We start from the raw sequence: 13,774 nt of genomic DNA, 5'->3' as shown, positions 1-13,774 counted from the left end.
TCCAAAAAAATGACAGTCAGACACTAATGACATTCTATGCTGTCAGTTATGCTTAGTTTAAAAACTGTGATCTTTTATGAAAAAAAAAACAAACAAAACAAACAAACAAACAAAAAAAAACTTAAAAGTGCTGAATCCTGGTAACATAAGTTAGTGACGTGACATTCAGCCAAGTATGGTGACCCATACTCAGAATTCATGCTCTCCCATCGAAAGTGCACACACACACAAACACAGCCATTTATGCTGCGGCACCCAGGGAGCAGTTGGGGTTCAGTGCCTTGCTCAAGGGCACCTCAGTCATGGTATTGCCAGCCCGAGATTCAAACCCACAACCCTAGGGTTGGGAGTCAAACTCTCTAACCACTAGGCCACGACTTCCCACAACATAACATGCTGTAACTTTAAACTCTAGAGACTGCTGTTTGAAAAAGGAAATGGATGCGTATTCAAACATACCTTCATTATAAAACAGGGACACTCTCTCACTCTCTCTCTCTCCTCCCTCATTTCTGTTTCACTCCCTCTTTTTACTCTTTTTTTCCCACTCTTTCTCTCTGACCACAGTTCTGCCACAAATATTTCCTTTGCTTGTCCTCTGTGACTGGGGAAAGAACACACTTTCGCCCAGAACAGGAAAAATCAGCACAGACACACACTCAAAGCTCTGTGGATGTGTAGAGTTAAAGTATGTGGAGCCTGAAGACCAACTAAAATTACACATTTTCCACAATTTATGAACACATTTGTGGCACCAGTTGAGCAAATACAAATAAAGGCTCTTCTAAATGGCTTATGTACTACTGTACATCAAAACTAACAAAACATTTAAGAGTTAACCTTAAGGCTAAGACTTAGTACACCCAAAAATAGTACACCCAAAAAATTTAATCCTGATGTTTATTTATTATACAAAAGAAGTTTAAAGCTTCAATTATGTCTGTAAACTCGTTTTTGATTAGTCTAGAGAAACATGTTAAAATAATCTGAGTTCATAAGAGTTAATTTTATGATTACAATGGTTTTCACGTGTAAGTTTCCAGGCCCACAAAGAATGAGGAAGTCTGTATCCGCAGAGCATGAGGTTTGACAGAGGAACAGAGGAGAGCATGACGTCCTGTTATTAAGGATTCTGACATGCTCCAGCTCTTCCTGGTGTAACTGAATCATTCACTTGAACACGACCATCCTCCAGGATTCAGCAGATCCAGGCTCACAGTGTAGTTGTGTTGTTCTCTGCAAACTCTGTGAGGGGAGCCCTTCCTGACTGCGTATAAATAGGTGGATATTTTTACCCCACGGTTTTTGCGCTAACCCAGTGCTGTTTGATTAGGGCTCTGCTGGCCTCTGGCAGACACACTTTTTCTTGAGTCTATTCCTTCCCTTCTTCCTCCCAGGAGAGCTGGGAGAGACACTGGGTGAGAGAGTAGGACTATATTGTGCCTCCTTTAACTCGCTTTATCAGACCTCCTAACAGCAAGAACACAGCCAATTCTGAAGCAATTCAAGGATTCTGCCCTGTAAAACAAGTGTGTTTTTCATTGGTATTTTTGTCTCGATTTAACGGTGTAAAGATAAACAAGAGCTTTATGCGAAATTCATTTCAGAACACAAGAACTGCAGACCGTATGTTCTCTTTATTTTCCCTTTTGCCTAATTCCAAATTATCCTCATGCAAGCACAACTGAAGTCACATGACCCACAACCCTGATACATCAGCTAGAGACAGAACTGATTGAGCAGTTGGTGCCATTGCATCACTTCACAGAGCAGGATTTCAGAATGGATAAAGGGATTCCAAAATACATTCAGTCGTTGTTTTCAAATGTTGTTGTTAGGTAAACTTTGTCATGAGTTTAAAATTGACTATGTCATAAATCCAAATGTATCCTGATGTAGAGAGTCGGTAGTTGTATGTGTTTATTGGGATGTTTCTGTACTTCTGACACCTGTTCACTCTCTCCTCATCTGCACATATGAGACCAGTGCTTTGGGAGGGCCGCAGGACCTATTAGTTTGGGGGGGAAAATCTACTTTTCATAATCCTCCAAAATAGCATAATCTCTTTATTTTCTCCCTGTGCAATCACAATATGCCCAAACTTCATGTGCAATTGAGGTCTATCCCGCTTGCCCTGGCTACTGAACACATGAGGTAGCCAGCATACTGAAGCTGAGCTCAGTTCATGACTCACATTACTGCTCACACAGACATCCGTGATCATGAGAGCGCTCTGCTCTGCTGTAAGTGCCAGAGGTTTCAGCTCAAACCAGCCAAACTAACAAATGCTGGTTTCCCTGTAACACAAAACCTAAAGCACAAATACATGCAACAAACTAGTTTGAAAAAGACAGTGAGGGTGAATAAAGTAGATCATTACACATTGTACCCCCCCCCCCCCACCAAAAAAAAAAAAAAAATAAATAAATAAAATAAACCTAGCAGAAGTATTTGCTTCAGAATGAATTAATGAATGCATGCAATGCAAAAGTTGCAATGATTCATTCTCTATTAAATTAGATTTTCAGTTCTATGGTGGCTAAAACTGAAAAGGTCTCATTAAACTCGTAAAACAGCATGGTTCAAAAGACGTTTGCAAAAACTGCAAGTGGTCCAGGCTCTTGGTTTAAAGTTTGTCAATAATTTCATCTAGCACAGCTGTATATTCACTCTGTTTTGAGTTACAGTATATCTCTGAAATAATTCATACTTATTACTTCTGGAAAATAATAATATTCTGACCAAAGTCAACACACAGTTTCCTCTATTTTTTCTTCAGAGTCGTCTGCAGAACACATCACTGTGCTGTAATTTAAATAACACACATAATAACTGCAATATAAAATGTATGCCAATAATCAAAATACGTGAGATCAGATCTGAAAGCTCCAAATGGTATTTCCTGGTTACAAAAAAAAAAATGCCCAAGTATGATGTTACGGATCACTCGGGAGGCTGAGGAGTAACAGACAGAATGGTTTATTGAACAGACACAAGCAGAGGTGCAGGTAGTGTAGGGTGGAGTGAGGGATGGATCCGTGGAACCTGGCGTGTTTGTAACAGTACCCCCCTCCCCACGGCCCGCTCCTGAGGGCCGAGGACCCCGACGACGTGGACGTCCTCTTCCCCTGGGAGCTGGTCAGTCAGGATGATTGGAGTGGAAGGTGTCGAGTAAGTTAGTTTTCAGGATGTCGTTGCGTGGGACCCAGGAATGTTCCTCTGGACCGTATCCTTCCCAGTCCACTAGATATTCCAGTTGTCCACCACGCCGCCGGGAGTCCAGGATGTCATTCACTGCATAGGCTGTGCCGGCGTCTAGGAGGAGTGGAGGGGGGGCTTCCGTTTCGCCAGGCTCTGTGGAGGGAGAGACAGAAGGATGGTAAGGTTTAAGGAGAGAAACATGGAATTTGGGGTGAATCCGGTATTCAGGGGGTAACTGGAGTTTGTACGTGACCGGATTGATCTGCTGGATGATGGTGAATGGGCCAATGAATCTGGGACTTAGCTTGCGGCAGGACAGACGCAGGCGGATGTCCCGGGTGGACAGCCAGACCTTCTGACCGGGTTGGTACGTTGGGGCCTCTGATCGGCAAAGGTGGCGGGGACATCCGAGGGTTCACCTGACCAGGGGAATAGAGGTGGTTGGTAGCCGAGTACGCAATGGAATGGAGTGAGTCCGGTGGTAGGTTGACGAAGGGAGTTTTGTGCGTACCCTGCCCACCCAAGGAACTGGTTCCAGGAGTTCTGGTGGCCGTGACAGAAGGTACGGAGGAAGCGTCCAATCTCCTGAATCTTCCTCTCCGTCTGCCGTGTGGCTAATGGCCACACCTAGGAGTGAGTGGAAAGCCTTCCATACCCGGGAGATGAACTGGGGGCCTTGGTCCGAGACGATATCCTCTGGGCTGCAGAAGTACCTGGAGACATGATTAAATAACAGTTCAGCCATTTCCATGGCCGTGGGCATACCCTTCAATGGAAGAAGACAACAGGATTTAGAAAATCTATCCACTATTACAAGAATGCAGGTATTGTTATCTGAAGGAGGAAGATCGGTTATGAAGTCCACCCCTAGGTGTGACCACGGGTGATTGGGAACAGGCAGAGGATGGAGCTTGCCTGATGGAAGATGGCGAGGGCTTTTGGATATGGCGCAGCTTGTACATCCATTCACGTACCTCCTGACATCCGAGGCCATGTTGGGCCACCAGAAGCGTTCCTTCAGCAACAAGAGGGTTTCATTGACCCCTGGGTGACCAGTGCCAAGCGATGTGTGAGCGGAGTGTATGAGTGGAGTGCGCCGTGTCCTGGGAATATACTGAAGTTCCGGTGGGGAACCCGGCGGGGTGTTGGTGGTAGGCTCGGTAGGAGGAAGGGTCTCAGCGGACCAGGTAATAGGAGAGACGATGACTCTCTCTGGAAGAATGGTTTCCGGAGTTTCGGGATTCTCTTCGGGGGCGTAACAGCCTTTACATTTTTCACCCCTGGGCGGTATGAGATGGTGAAATGGAAGCGGGTGAAGAATAACGCCCAGTGGGCTTGTCTCGGATTTAATCTTTTGGCCACTCGAAGATACTCTAAGTTCTTATGATCTGTTAGGACCAGAAAGGGGTGTTTGGCTCCCTCCAACCAATGCCTCCATTCTTCCAAGGCCAGTTTGATGGCCAACAGTTCCCGGTTGCCGATATCATAGTTGACCTCCGCCGGGTTGAGTTTCCAGGAGAAGAAGGCGCATGGGTGGAGGCGACTGGGATTCCCCTGCTGCTTAGAAAGGACCACTCCGGTGGTCGAGAGGGCTGGTGATGGTACTGAAGTTTTGTATAAACTGTCTATAGAAGTTGGCAAAGCCAAGGAACCGCTGTAACTCCTTGATGGTGGTTGGAGTGGGCCAATCTCTGACGGCGTTTACCTTCCCCTCGTCCATCTGGATGCCACTGCTGCTGATGTTGTATCCAAGGAACTGCACTGAGGGCTGATGGAAAGAGCACTTTTCGGCCTTGAGATAAAGTTGGTAGGCCCTAAGGCGTTGCAGGACCTCCGCAACGTGGCGTTGATGTTCTGCCAGGCTCCGGGAGTAGATGAGGATATCATCAATGTAGACTAGGACGAACTTGTGGAGGAACTCCCGGAGCACCTCGTGGATGAAGTCCTGGAATACGGAGGGGGCATTAACAAGTCCATACGGCATCACGCAGTATTCATAGTGGCCTGTAGGGGTTATGAAGGCGGTCTTCCACTCGTCCCCCTCTCGTATCCGGATGAGGTTTTAGGCGCTGCGGAGGTCCAACTTGGTCCAACTTGAACTTCACGGCTATATTGTTGAGAGCTCGATAATCAATGCATGGTCTTAAACCTCCCTCCTTTTTCTCCACAAAGAAGAAACTCGAAGCAGCAGGGGAGGTCGATGGATGAATATAACCCTGAGCCAGCGCCTCCTTGATGTACTCCTCCATGGCCTTCTGCTCAGGAATGGATAGGGGGTATATCCTTCCTTTAGGCACTGGTTCCCCCGGCAGCAGATCAATTGCACAGTCCCACGGCTGGTGTGGAGGCAGCTTGGAGGCCCATTTGGGGCAGAAGACGTCACTGAAGGGGGCGTAGCAGTGAGGGATGGCGATGTATTGGTATTCCACTGGGCTCTCTATTGATGTGGAACAGACTGGAAGAGGTTCAGGGGAAGGTGTGGCTGGAACTTGACAACCTGAGATGCAGCTCTTGAAACAGGCGTCGCCCCACTTCAGGACTTCGCCTGTCTTCCAGGAGATTACGGGGTTGTGCTGCTCTAACCACGGGCACCCTAGAATCACATCAGCGGTGGATTCCTCCAGAACCAGCAGATGGATTTCCTCGTGGTGGAGTAGTCTGGTTTGGAGGGATATGGGACCCACACTATGACGCACGCATCTCCTGCTTAACGGCTTGCCGGTGATAGTGTGGACTTGGTAGGCTGACGGCGTTGCCGTGGTAGCGAGCTTGTAACCGCTGCATTCCTCCACCACACCAGAGTAGGGCGCTGGCCTGGTGAAGACGTCAGACGAGGAAGGTGAACCACACACACGAACACTGGGGATCTGGATCTTCGGAGAATCGCTGGAGAGAGGTATGTAGAAGAAGAGTTAGTCCTTAGAGTTAGCATACAGGTAAGACCTTGTCGGGAACGAGACCGGACATCGATTGAGTGCGTGTGTGTGGTTTTTATGGTGCTGAGGTGATTGGGTGGTGATGAGGATCAGGTGGATGTGCTTAGTATTCCGGTGAGGGCGTGCGTAGTGATTGGGTGGAGGTGGAACCTGGCGTGTTTGTAACATATGAAAACTAGCGGTAAATGCAAGGTGAGGAAGAAGAAGAACTTTCTCCCAGACTGGTTGAGTGTGGACAATGTGTTTTCCTGTGATGAATGTAAAAGTAGCTTCCCTGTAAAACTGCTGCAGTCATGACTTTACACACTGGAAGTATGAATGTATGCACATGTCACTTTGTAGACTTTGATGGTTGTCTATTGACTGAATGTGAAAACATAATGTTCATGTTGTCCAGATGTAAACCTGAGAGTGCAATTAGTAAACAGCTTGAAATATATCAGTAGTTATTGGTTTGTATATAATATAAAAGCCTGTTTTAAGATGTGCAGGAAAGTTTGTAAACTGTTAAGTGAGAAGGAGTGTACCGGATGCCCCTGAGATAAATATTGTAGTTAGTGCAGATGATGAATGAGGATATAAATAGAATTTGACAAGTGGTAAGTTACCAAGAAATATAAAACCCTCTAACATACCAAGACACTAGATACTGTACAGTTGAATACTGTTGTTCATGTTTTTTTTGTGTTTTTTTATGATTTTTCTTCTTTCTTTTTCAATTATTCATCCACCTCAGTTAAAATTCAGGGATTACAGGTTTAATGTTATGTAATGTTTTTTTTTTTTTTTTTTTTTTTTTTTTTATCTATAATGAAATGTTTGTACAGTGATTTAAAATGTCAGAGATGGAGACATTTTATTTATTTTTTTATGAACTGTTGTACTACACCCATTAAATGATTGGTGCCTTTAAATCATTTCTAGAGGTCAAATTGGGAGATGAGAAGTGAGGCAACAGTTTCGTGAAGAGCAAACACACACAGGGGAATACGGCCCACTGAACTGAAACCAGAGCAACCATTCATTTACTAATTTTGCATATGCACACGATTATCCAAAATAAGACAATCTAAATAAGATATTTCCATGTAAACAGCATGTGATTACCTGAATGTTCTATTTGGAATAAGCCTTTTTTTATCTCAGTCATTTTGTCAGTCTGACCTATACTGTCAAGAGTTGATGACTTTCTGAGCGACATATAATAGCCCTGTGAAGGGAAACTGATATATAAATATTTGAAATATAAGACAGGACAAAAGTGGTGAGTGTTGTTGCTTCAATGTTAAGCTTGCGCTTCTCCTTGGCGAGAGGACTATTAGTTTTCACTCTTCTGATAGCAGCATAGACTCGCAGTCTGAGGAGAAGTTTTGCATGTACGGATGTGTGAGGTCTTCTCTGCAGATACACTGTGACAGATATTGAATGCTGTTATGAGTTGGATTAATAAAATATATATTTTTCTCTTGATTTGTAATTCTGTGTAAATCAGTGTGCATCCTTGTCGCTCGTATGTGATCTCATTGCATGACTGTTAATATATTAATATTCTGTGTGTATTTCTGTCAGTCTTCAGATACAGGCTTTTGTGTGCATGTATGTGTAGTTGCGTGTGTACACCTGTTCTACATAAAAGTCATGTCAATAACACTCAGGTCTCAGGGCTTTCAAATGCACTTGGTTCAATACGTCAATGCATGTCCCCTTCTGTCATTCTTATAACCTTATACTTGCTTTTACTCCTTCTTAGTCCTTTCTCACCCTCTTTTCTTTGAATACAGTATATTTGTGCCAAGAGACAGAGGAATATATAATTAAAAACTCTACAGTGTACAGAAAATACTAACGATTAAAATCAATAACAATTTGTGAGCTTATTGAACAAAAGCAACAGTGACTGTAATTGATTTTTCCTCTTGACACTAAAATGTCATAATAATTGAACATTAATCCTAAAGAGAATGTAAAAGGTTGGACTATGCATGTTCCTTTTTTTACTGCACTATTATCTCTGTCAATATTTACAGTAGTGAAATATAATTTCAGCAGATTTTAATTGATATTGTCACAACTGGGCTCAATTATTAACACATGAGTGCAGTGTAGCACAGTAAATAAAAGGAAAGTATTAGATAAAAATGAATTTGCTTTGCATGTCTTCAGTGACTACAAACAGAAATGCTATTATTATTATTAGTAGTAGTAGTAGTAGTAGTAGTAGTAGTAGTATTACTGAGTAGGTTGTTGGACATCATTGTGATCCTTCATATATAGTTGTGTTCCTGGCTCAGTGCAGCGTCTGGCTCAGGCCTCGCTGCTTTCACCCTGCCCTTGAGATTGTGCAGACACATGGCAGATAATGTACTGACACCAGAAACTGAAACCCATCAGGAAATCCTAACACTCTCCCTCGTTCTTCTCTCGTGCTCTGGAGAAGAGTGGCAAAAACTCTCTAAACAGGCTTAACTTACTGTTAAGACTCAACTATAGCTGTGCGATAGATGTTAGTTTAGACATTAATGGATATCAACTTTCTTCAGGTTTTTTTTAAACAAATTTGTATGTTGTGTAATTATGCTAAGGATCGGGGCTATACTGTCACAAGACCAATCTGAGTCCAAAGTCCAATTGCACAACTGCCTGTGTCCCTTAATGCAGTAGTTTTGTAAACAGTTTTAAATGAGAATATTTTGAATTTGAATTCTGAATTCCAACCTTAAATTACAGTATCATCACATTTTGTAATAGCAGTTGAGCAACAAGCTAAAACAATAAAACTACACTGGCATACACGACTAGAGACAGTACTGACCTATTTTATAGGCAAAAAGGTGGAAATGTTTAATAGCTTTTAATGTCCTATGTGCAAATACACAAATGATTTAAAAACAATCTCTCAGTAAAAATAATCACTGTTTAACAGCTAGTCCTGGTCTCCGCTAATTAAACATTATTTACCTATAGTTTGCAGTATAGTTTATATATATTTATATACTACCAAAATATCCACACTATCATTAAATCATTTTGAAATATGAAAATGTTTGTTGTATCGGGTGTCGGAGGGGTTAATTGTTCTGTTCCCACAGTCTGGGCCTCGAGCGCAAGGTCAAAGATCTCATTTTACCGAGCGCACGTGCGCGCTGGATTTTTGCTCTCGTCAGCACGAGAGGCCTGAAATCCTGCAGGTCACACCACAACTGAAGGCAGAAACACACACAGCTTCTGCTTTTAGCTGTCTTTCTTTCTTCTTCTTCTTTTTCTTCTTCTTCTTCTTCTGCTTCTTCATTAACGTCCTTAATATAATGCACATCCTATTTAAATAACGCTCAATAAATTAATGATAAGTAGCCTAGCCTATACAACCTCTGAAAAAGCCTCTGATTATTATTATTATTATTTATTTGTTTTCTTTCTTCTTCTTCTTATAAAGGAATGGTCTCCACACACACACACACGCGGGCGCGCGCGCGCAGTTTAATTCTCAAATACGGATTAATAATAAGAGGGCATTTCTGAATGTGGGTCGTTTGAGGTCAAAGTTCATCTAGAGACGGTCTGCAGGACAACACCCGCTCAAACAAGCTCACAGAAATATCGCTTCTCAGTCGAATGTTCAGGGGAGGTTGATTGATGACTGATTGATCACTGGATTGCAGTGTTGCGTGATAACAGTGCGGGATACAGTAAACCGAACTGTTGCGTCACTTTGACAGACACAGGAATTGACGCATAAAATGAGTGACTAAGAAATCAATGCCATTTCACGGACTTTAATAAGCAAAATATGAAATCATTTCTTCCAAAAACAGCAAAAATGAAACAGAAACCAGCCTGAATGGAACAGTCCGAATTAAACTCTAGTTTTTTCCATTTATATAAACAGATTTGAAAATTGATCCCCTCATAATACATGCAATTAACAAACAAAACAACAACCTGCTGCTGCAGTTTACATTTGATTTCAACACAGTTGAATCAGTAATAAACCAAAAAAGATTGTTAAATGCGAGTCTTTTTAACAATGTTTCTTAGATGCAAGCACCATGCTTATTCAATATGATCTGACAGTTTGTTAATTTAATCATTAAAATAAAAACTATGCATCTGGCCAGCAGAACCAGAATATCGACATAATAGTGAAAACAAAAAGAAAGAAAAAAAAAATAATAATAAACAGAACAATAACATGAGACATATAATTTTCATTTTGAGATTATGCAGAACCTGAATCCCTTATTTTTTACTGACCGGCAGAGAAAAAAATAAAGGCAAACATTTAACATTGATCATTAACTCTCCACTGAAATACATGCGTAGTTTTCATGTTAGACAATAATACAAAAACCCCTGATTTAAGAAGCCTACACCCTCGAGCTGGATTATAATAACCACATTTTGAAATGTTGGTTTATAAAACGGGCAGCTCATATAGCTTTAAAGAAAAAGAAAAACAGAAAAAAGAAATGTCGGTGAAAGTGTGCCCATTCGTTGAAATCCTATCATTCAAAAAAGACACGACCTAGACGTATTGCTTATATTATAAAATAGCAATAGATTATGCAACAGTTTGCATGAAGAAGAAACACACACACACACACACACACACACACTTGTGTCTTGCTACAACTAGACGTGAAACTATGAGCACCAGTTCAAATGAAAGGCGTGCTTTAAATTCATCTATGACTGTGCGTGTGCGGCATGTCTGCTAAAAGCAAGAAGCAATCCAAAAAATAGAAATAAAAACTGCCAATTCTAAAATCATTACCCAAGAAAGTGCGCTTCTTTGACAAAGTTTGCTTGCTTTATATGCAACTGCAAAATGCCCGTTACTGAAAATCCCTTGCCAATACATGAAACAAATCATAAAAGTTGGGAAACAATCAGCTCTTCGATGTCGGTTTGTAGGATTGCTGTTGCATATATTTACAAGTCCAAATGAACCCATACAATGAGCGACCGGAGAACCAGTCTCATATCCCCCCAAAAAAGAGCTAGAGATCAAAAACATGCTCTTTGTGATACATAATTAATAGAAAGAAAGAAACCAAGAAAGAAGTGTATAAAATAGAAATTATTACCATACATGTCCAGCATGCAGGATTAATATCTTAATGCAGATTTATGTGTTTGTTATTGTCGTTTTTTCATTTTATTTTTAATATATATATATCTATATATAACCAAGCAGGCAATAAACCAATGAGATGTTGCATAAAGTCCCCTGTCGCCTCGCTCAGGCGCGTTACACAGGAGGAGGAAGGGAGGTTTGCATATCGTGGTGCTCTCAACTTTTCTGGCCAAGTAAAAAAATAAAAAAGAAAAAAAAGTCCAAAGTTTCTCTCCCCGCTCAGCACTTTTTTTTTCCTGAACAACCAAGAACAAACCAGATGATGGAAAGAAGGTTTTATCTGAAGTTATCCTACGTATACAAAAGCCAGTTCTTCGCTTTTCTTTTTGTTGTGAGATCTCTACTAAAGGGGTTAAATTACTACAAGCAACTAAATTACATTTCCCAGAAAACATTCTAACATGTTCTTCGCATTTTAGTTGCCAAGATCGGTGGCGATGATTACATATGAGATTATTATTTCTTGTGGATTATTCTTCTAATATGAGTACTGTATCTGCTGTTATCTGAATGAGCGCAAAGTCTCTCGGGCATAGGAAACACACACTCACATGAAGAACTCGGGAGAGGACGGGTTGTCGCTCGTGGAGCCTGCCTCGCGGAACCCGCTCGCTCCGCTCAGTTTCTCGCACTTGAGTTTGTAGGCGTCTCTCTCTCGGGCCAGCCGGTTGATCTCTTGCTTGAGCTGCTCTACCTGGTTGACGAGATGCGTCTTCTCGTTCTCCAGCACGTGCTTCTGCTGCACGCGCTTGAAGCGGCACGACTGCGCGTAGCCCCGGTTCTTCAGGGTCCGGCGTTTCTGCTTCAGGCGGATCACCTCGTCCTTGGTGAAGCCCCGTAGGTGTCGGTTGAGCTCCCGTACGGTCATGGACACCAGCTGGTCGTCGGAGAAGCGGTCCTCCACGCTCAGGCCTCCACCCACACCGTGGTGACCCTGCTGGCCGGGGTGGGCGTGCGGGTGGTGATGGTGGTGGTGACGGTGGTGGAGCTGCTGGTGGGACCCGGGCGACGTAGGAGAAGGGCTGTCGGGGTCCTGACTGTGGTGGTGGTGGTGATGGTGGTGCCCGTGGGCGCCGGGGTGACTTTGCAGGTCGTCGGGGTGATGCGGGATCGCGCCGTATTGGTGGTGGTGCTGCTGCTGCTGCGCGTGACCGTGGTGGTGATGCGCGCCCCTGTATCCCTCAAAGCCTTCTGCTTGCAACTGCTGCTGCACATGAGGGGGCGGAGGGTGCCCGTGGGCCGTGGCACCGATCAGAGCCTCCACCGCGTCTTCGGGCGTCAGGCTTAGCGTCTGCGGGTCGATCTGCTGCGGGTAAGCGCCGCTGGGCATCCAGTACAGCTCCTCCAGATGGTTCTTCTGCTCCGTGGGGCTGAAGCTCGGGGAGGACGGCACGGAGCTGCACGGGGTGCTGATTGGAGTCGAGGACACGGAGCCCTGCGGCTGGAGGCGATTGCATTGCCGTATGTTGGAGCGATCGAGTCCCGCCAAGGCCTCTTTCTTCACCTCGAATTTCATCAAATCAAAGTCATTGACATATTCCAACGCCAGCGGGCTGGTGGGCAGCTCGGGCCCCATGGCGAGATCGGCGCTCATTGTGTCCCTGTTCTTCAGCAAAGTGTTTACCAGCGTCGCGAAACTCGACTTTTGCTTTTCTTCCCTCTCTTTGCGCATGCAATTTTCTGGATGGGTCTCCGAACGCGTTGCGCTCGAGCGCTGGAGCATGCAGAGTCGCTCGAAATGTTCAAACGGGAGAAAGCCAGAGAGAGCAAAAAAATACAAATAAAAAACAAAAACTTTCTGGACTAATGCACTGCAAAAGACATTTGCCTCACGTGGACACACAGAGCTCGACAGCTGCAGTCTTTGGACAGTTCTGGAGAAAGTCGCGTCCCGTCGAACTCAAAACATAAATAAAAGACAAAAATAAGTACCGGACAAGGGCTCCCGTCCCAATCCCGGGTACTCCAAAATATGTCCTTAAGTAAGTGAAGCAGCTTTGAGGTGGATGGGTGCTGTGTTTGTCCAGCTCTGCACCGCAGAGAGTTCAGCTCGCACTCCTGAGTTTTCAGACTGTAGCAGGACGCCAGAGCTCTCGGTGCTGTTATAGTCTACGCGCGCGTGACGTCAGAGGTGGCCGGCGACCAGTCACATCTGGAGAATTAGCATAATGATCGTTGTTTGTGTGTTGTCAGCTGACGGGATGAAGAAAGGGACAGTGGTATTTCGTGTATTGACTGATTGGATACGCGCACAGCCGTTTGTTCTGTACTACATAGCCTACAAAGTACAACATACTGTAACTGGAATTATTTTCAAAACGTCACATTATATGAAAAGTCCATTTATGCTCCTGTTTACATATATGTTATTTATTTCAATTTTAAACAACATACAGTTTCCAAATTAATTTAACTGGTTTATTTAAAAAAAAATATTAGTCTGTAACATGCGAAAGCAGGTAGTTACATCAGCCAACATTATATATATATATATATATATATA

At 43.5% G+C, this 13,774-nt stretch overlaps 1 protein-coding gene across 1 annotated transcript; it reads right to left on the bottom strand.

Moving 5' to 3' along the window:
• Positions 1 to 9,894: 9,894 nt before the first annotated feature.
• Positions 9,895 to 13,383, bottom strand: LOC132129785 (transcription factor MafB). Its single transcript, XM_059541543.1, has one exon. The coding sequence runs from the start codon at positions 12,992 to 12,994 to the stop codon at positions 11,819 to 11,821; it is 1,176 nt and encodes a 391-aa protein (XP_059397526.1). The 5' UTR covers positions 12,995 to 13,383; the 3' UTR covers positions 9,895 to 11,818.
• Between the last annotated feature and the right edge of the window lie 391 nt (positions 13,384 to 13,774).

The sequence above is a fragment of the Carassius carassius genome, chromosome 46, assembly GCF_963082965.1.
Source record: "Carassius carassius chromosome 46, fCarCar2.1, whole genome shotgun sequence".
NCBI lineage: Eukaryota > Metazoa > Chordata > Actinopteri > Cypriniformes > Cyprinidae > Carassius > Carassius carassius.
This window is presented reverse-complemented; position numbering and strand designations above follow the sequence as displayed.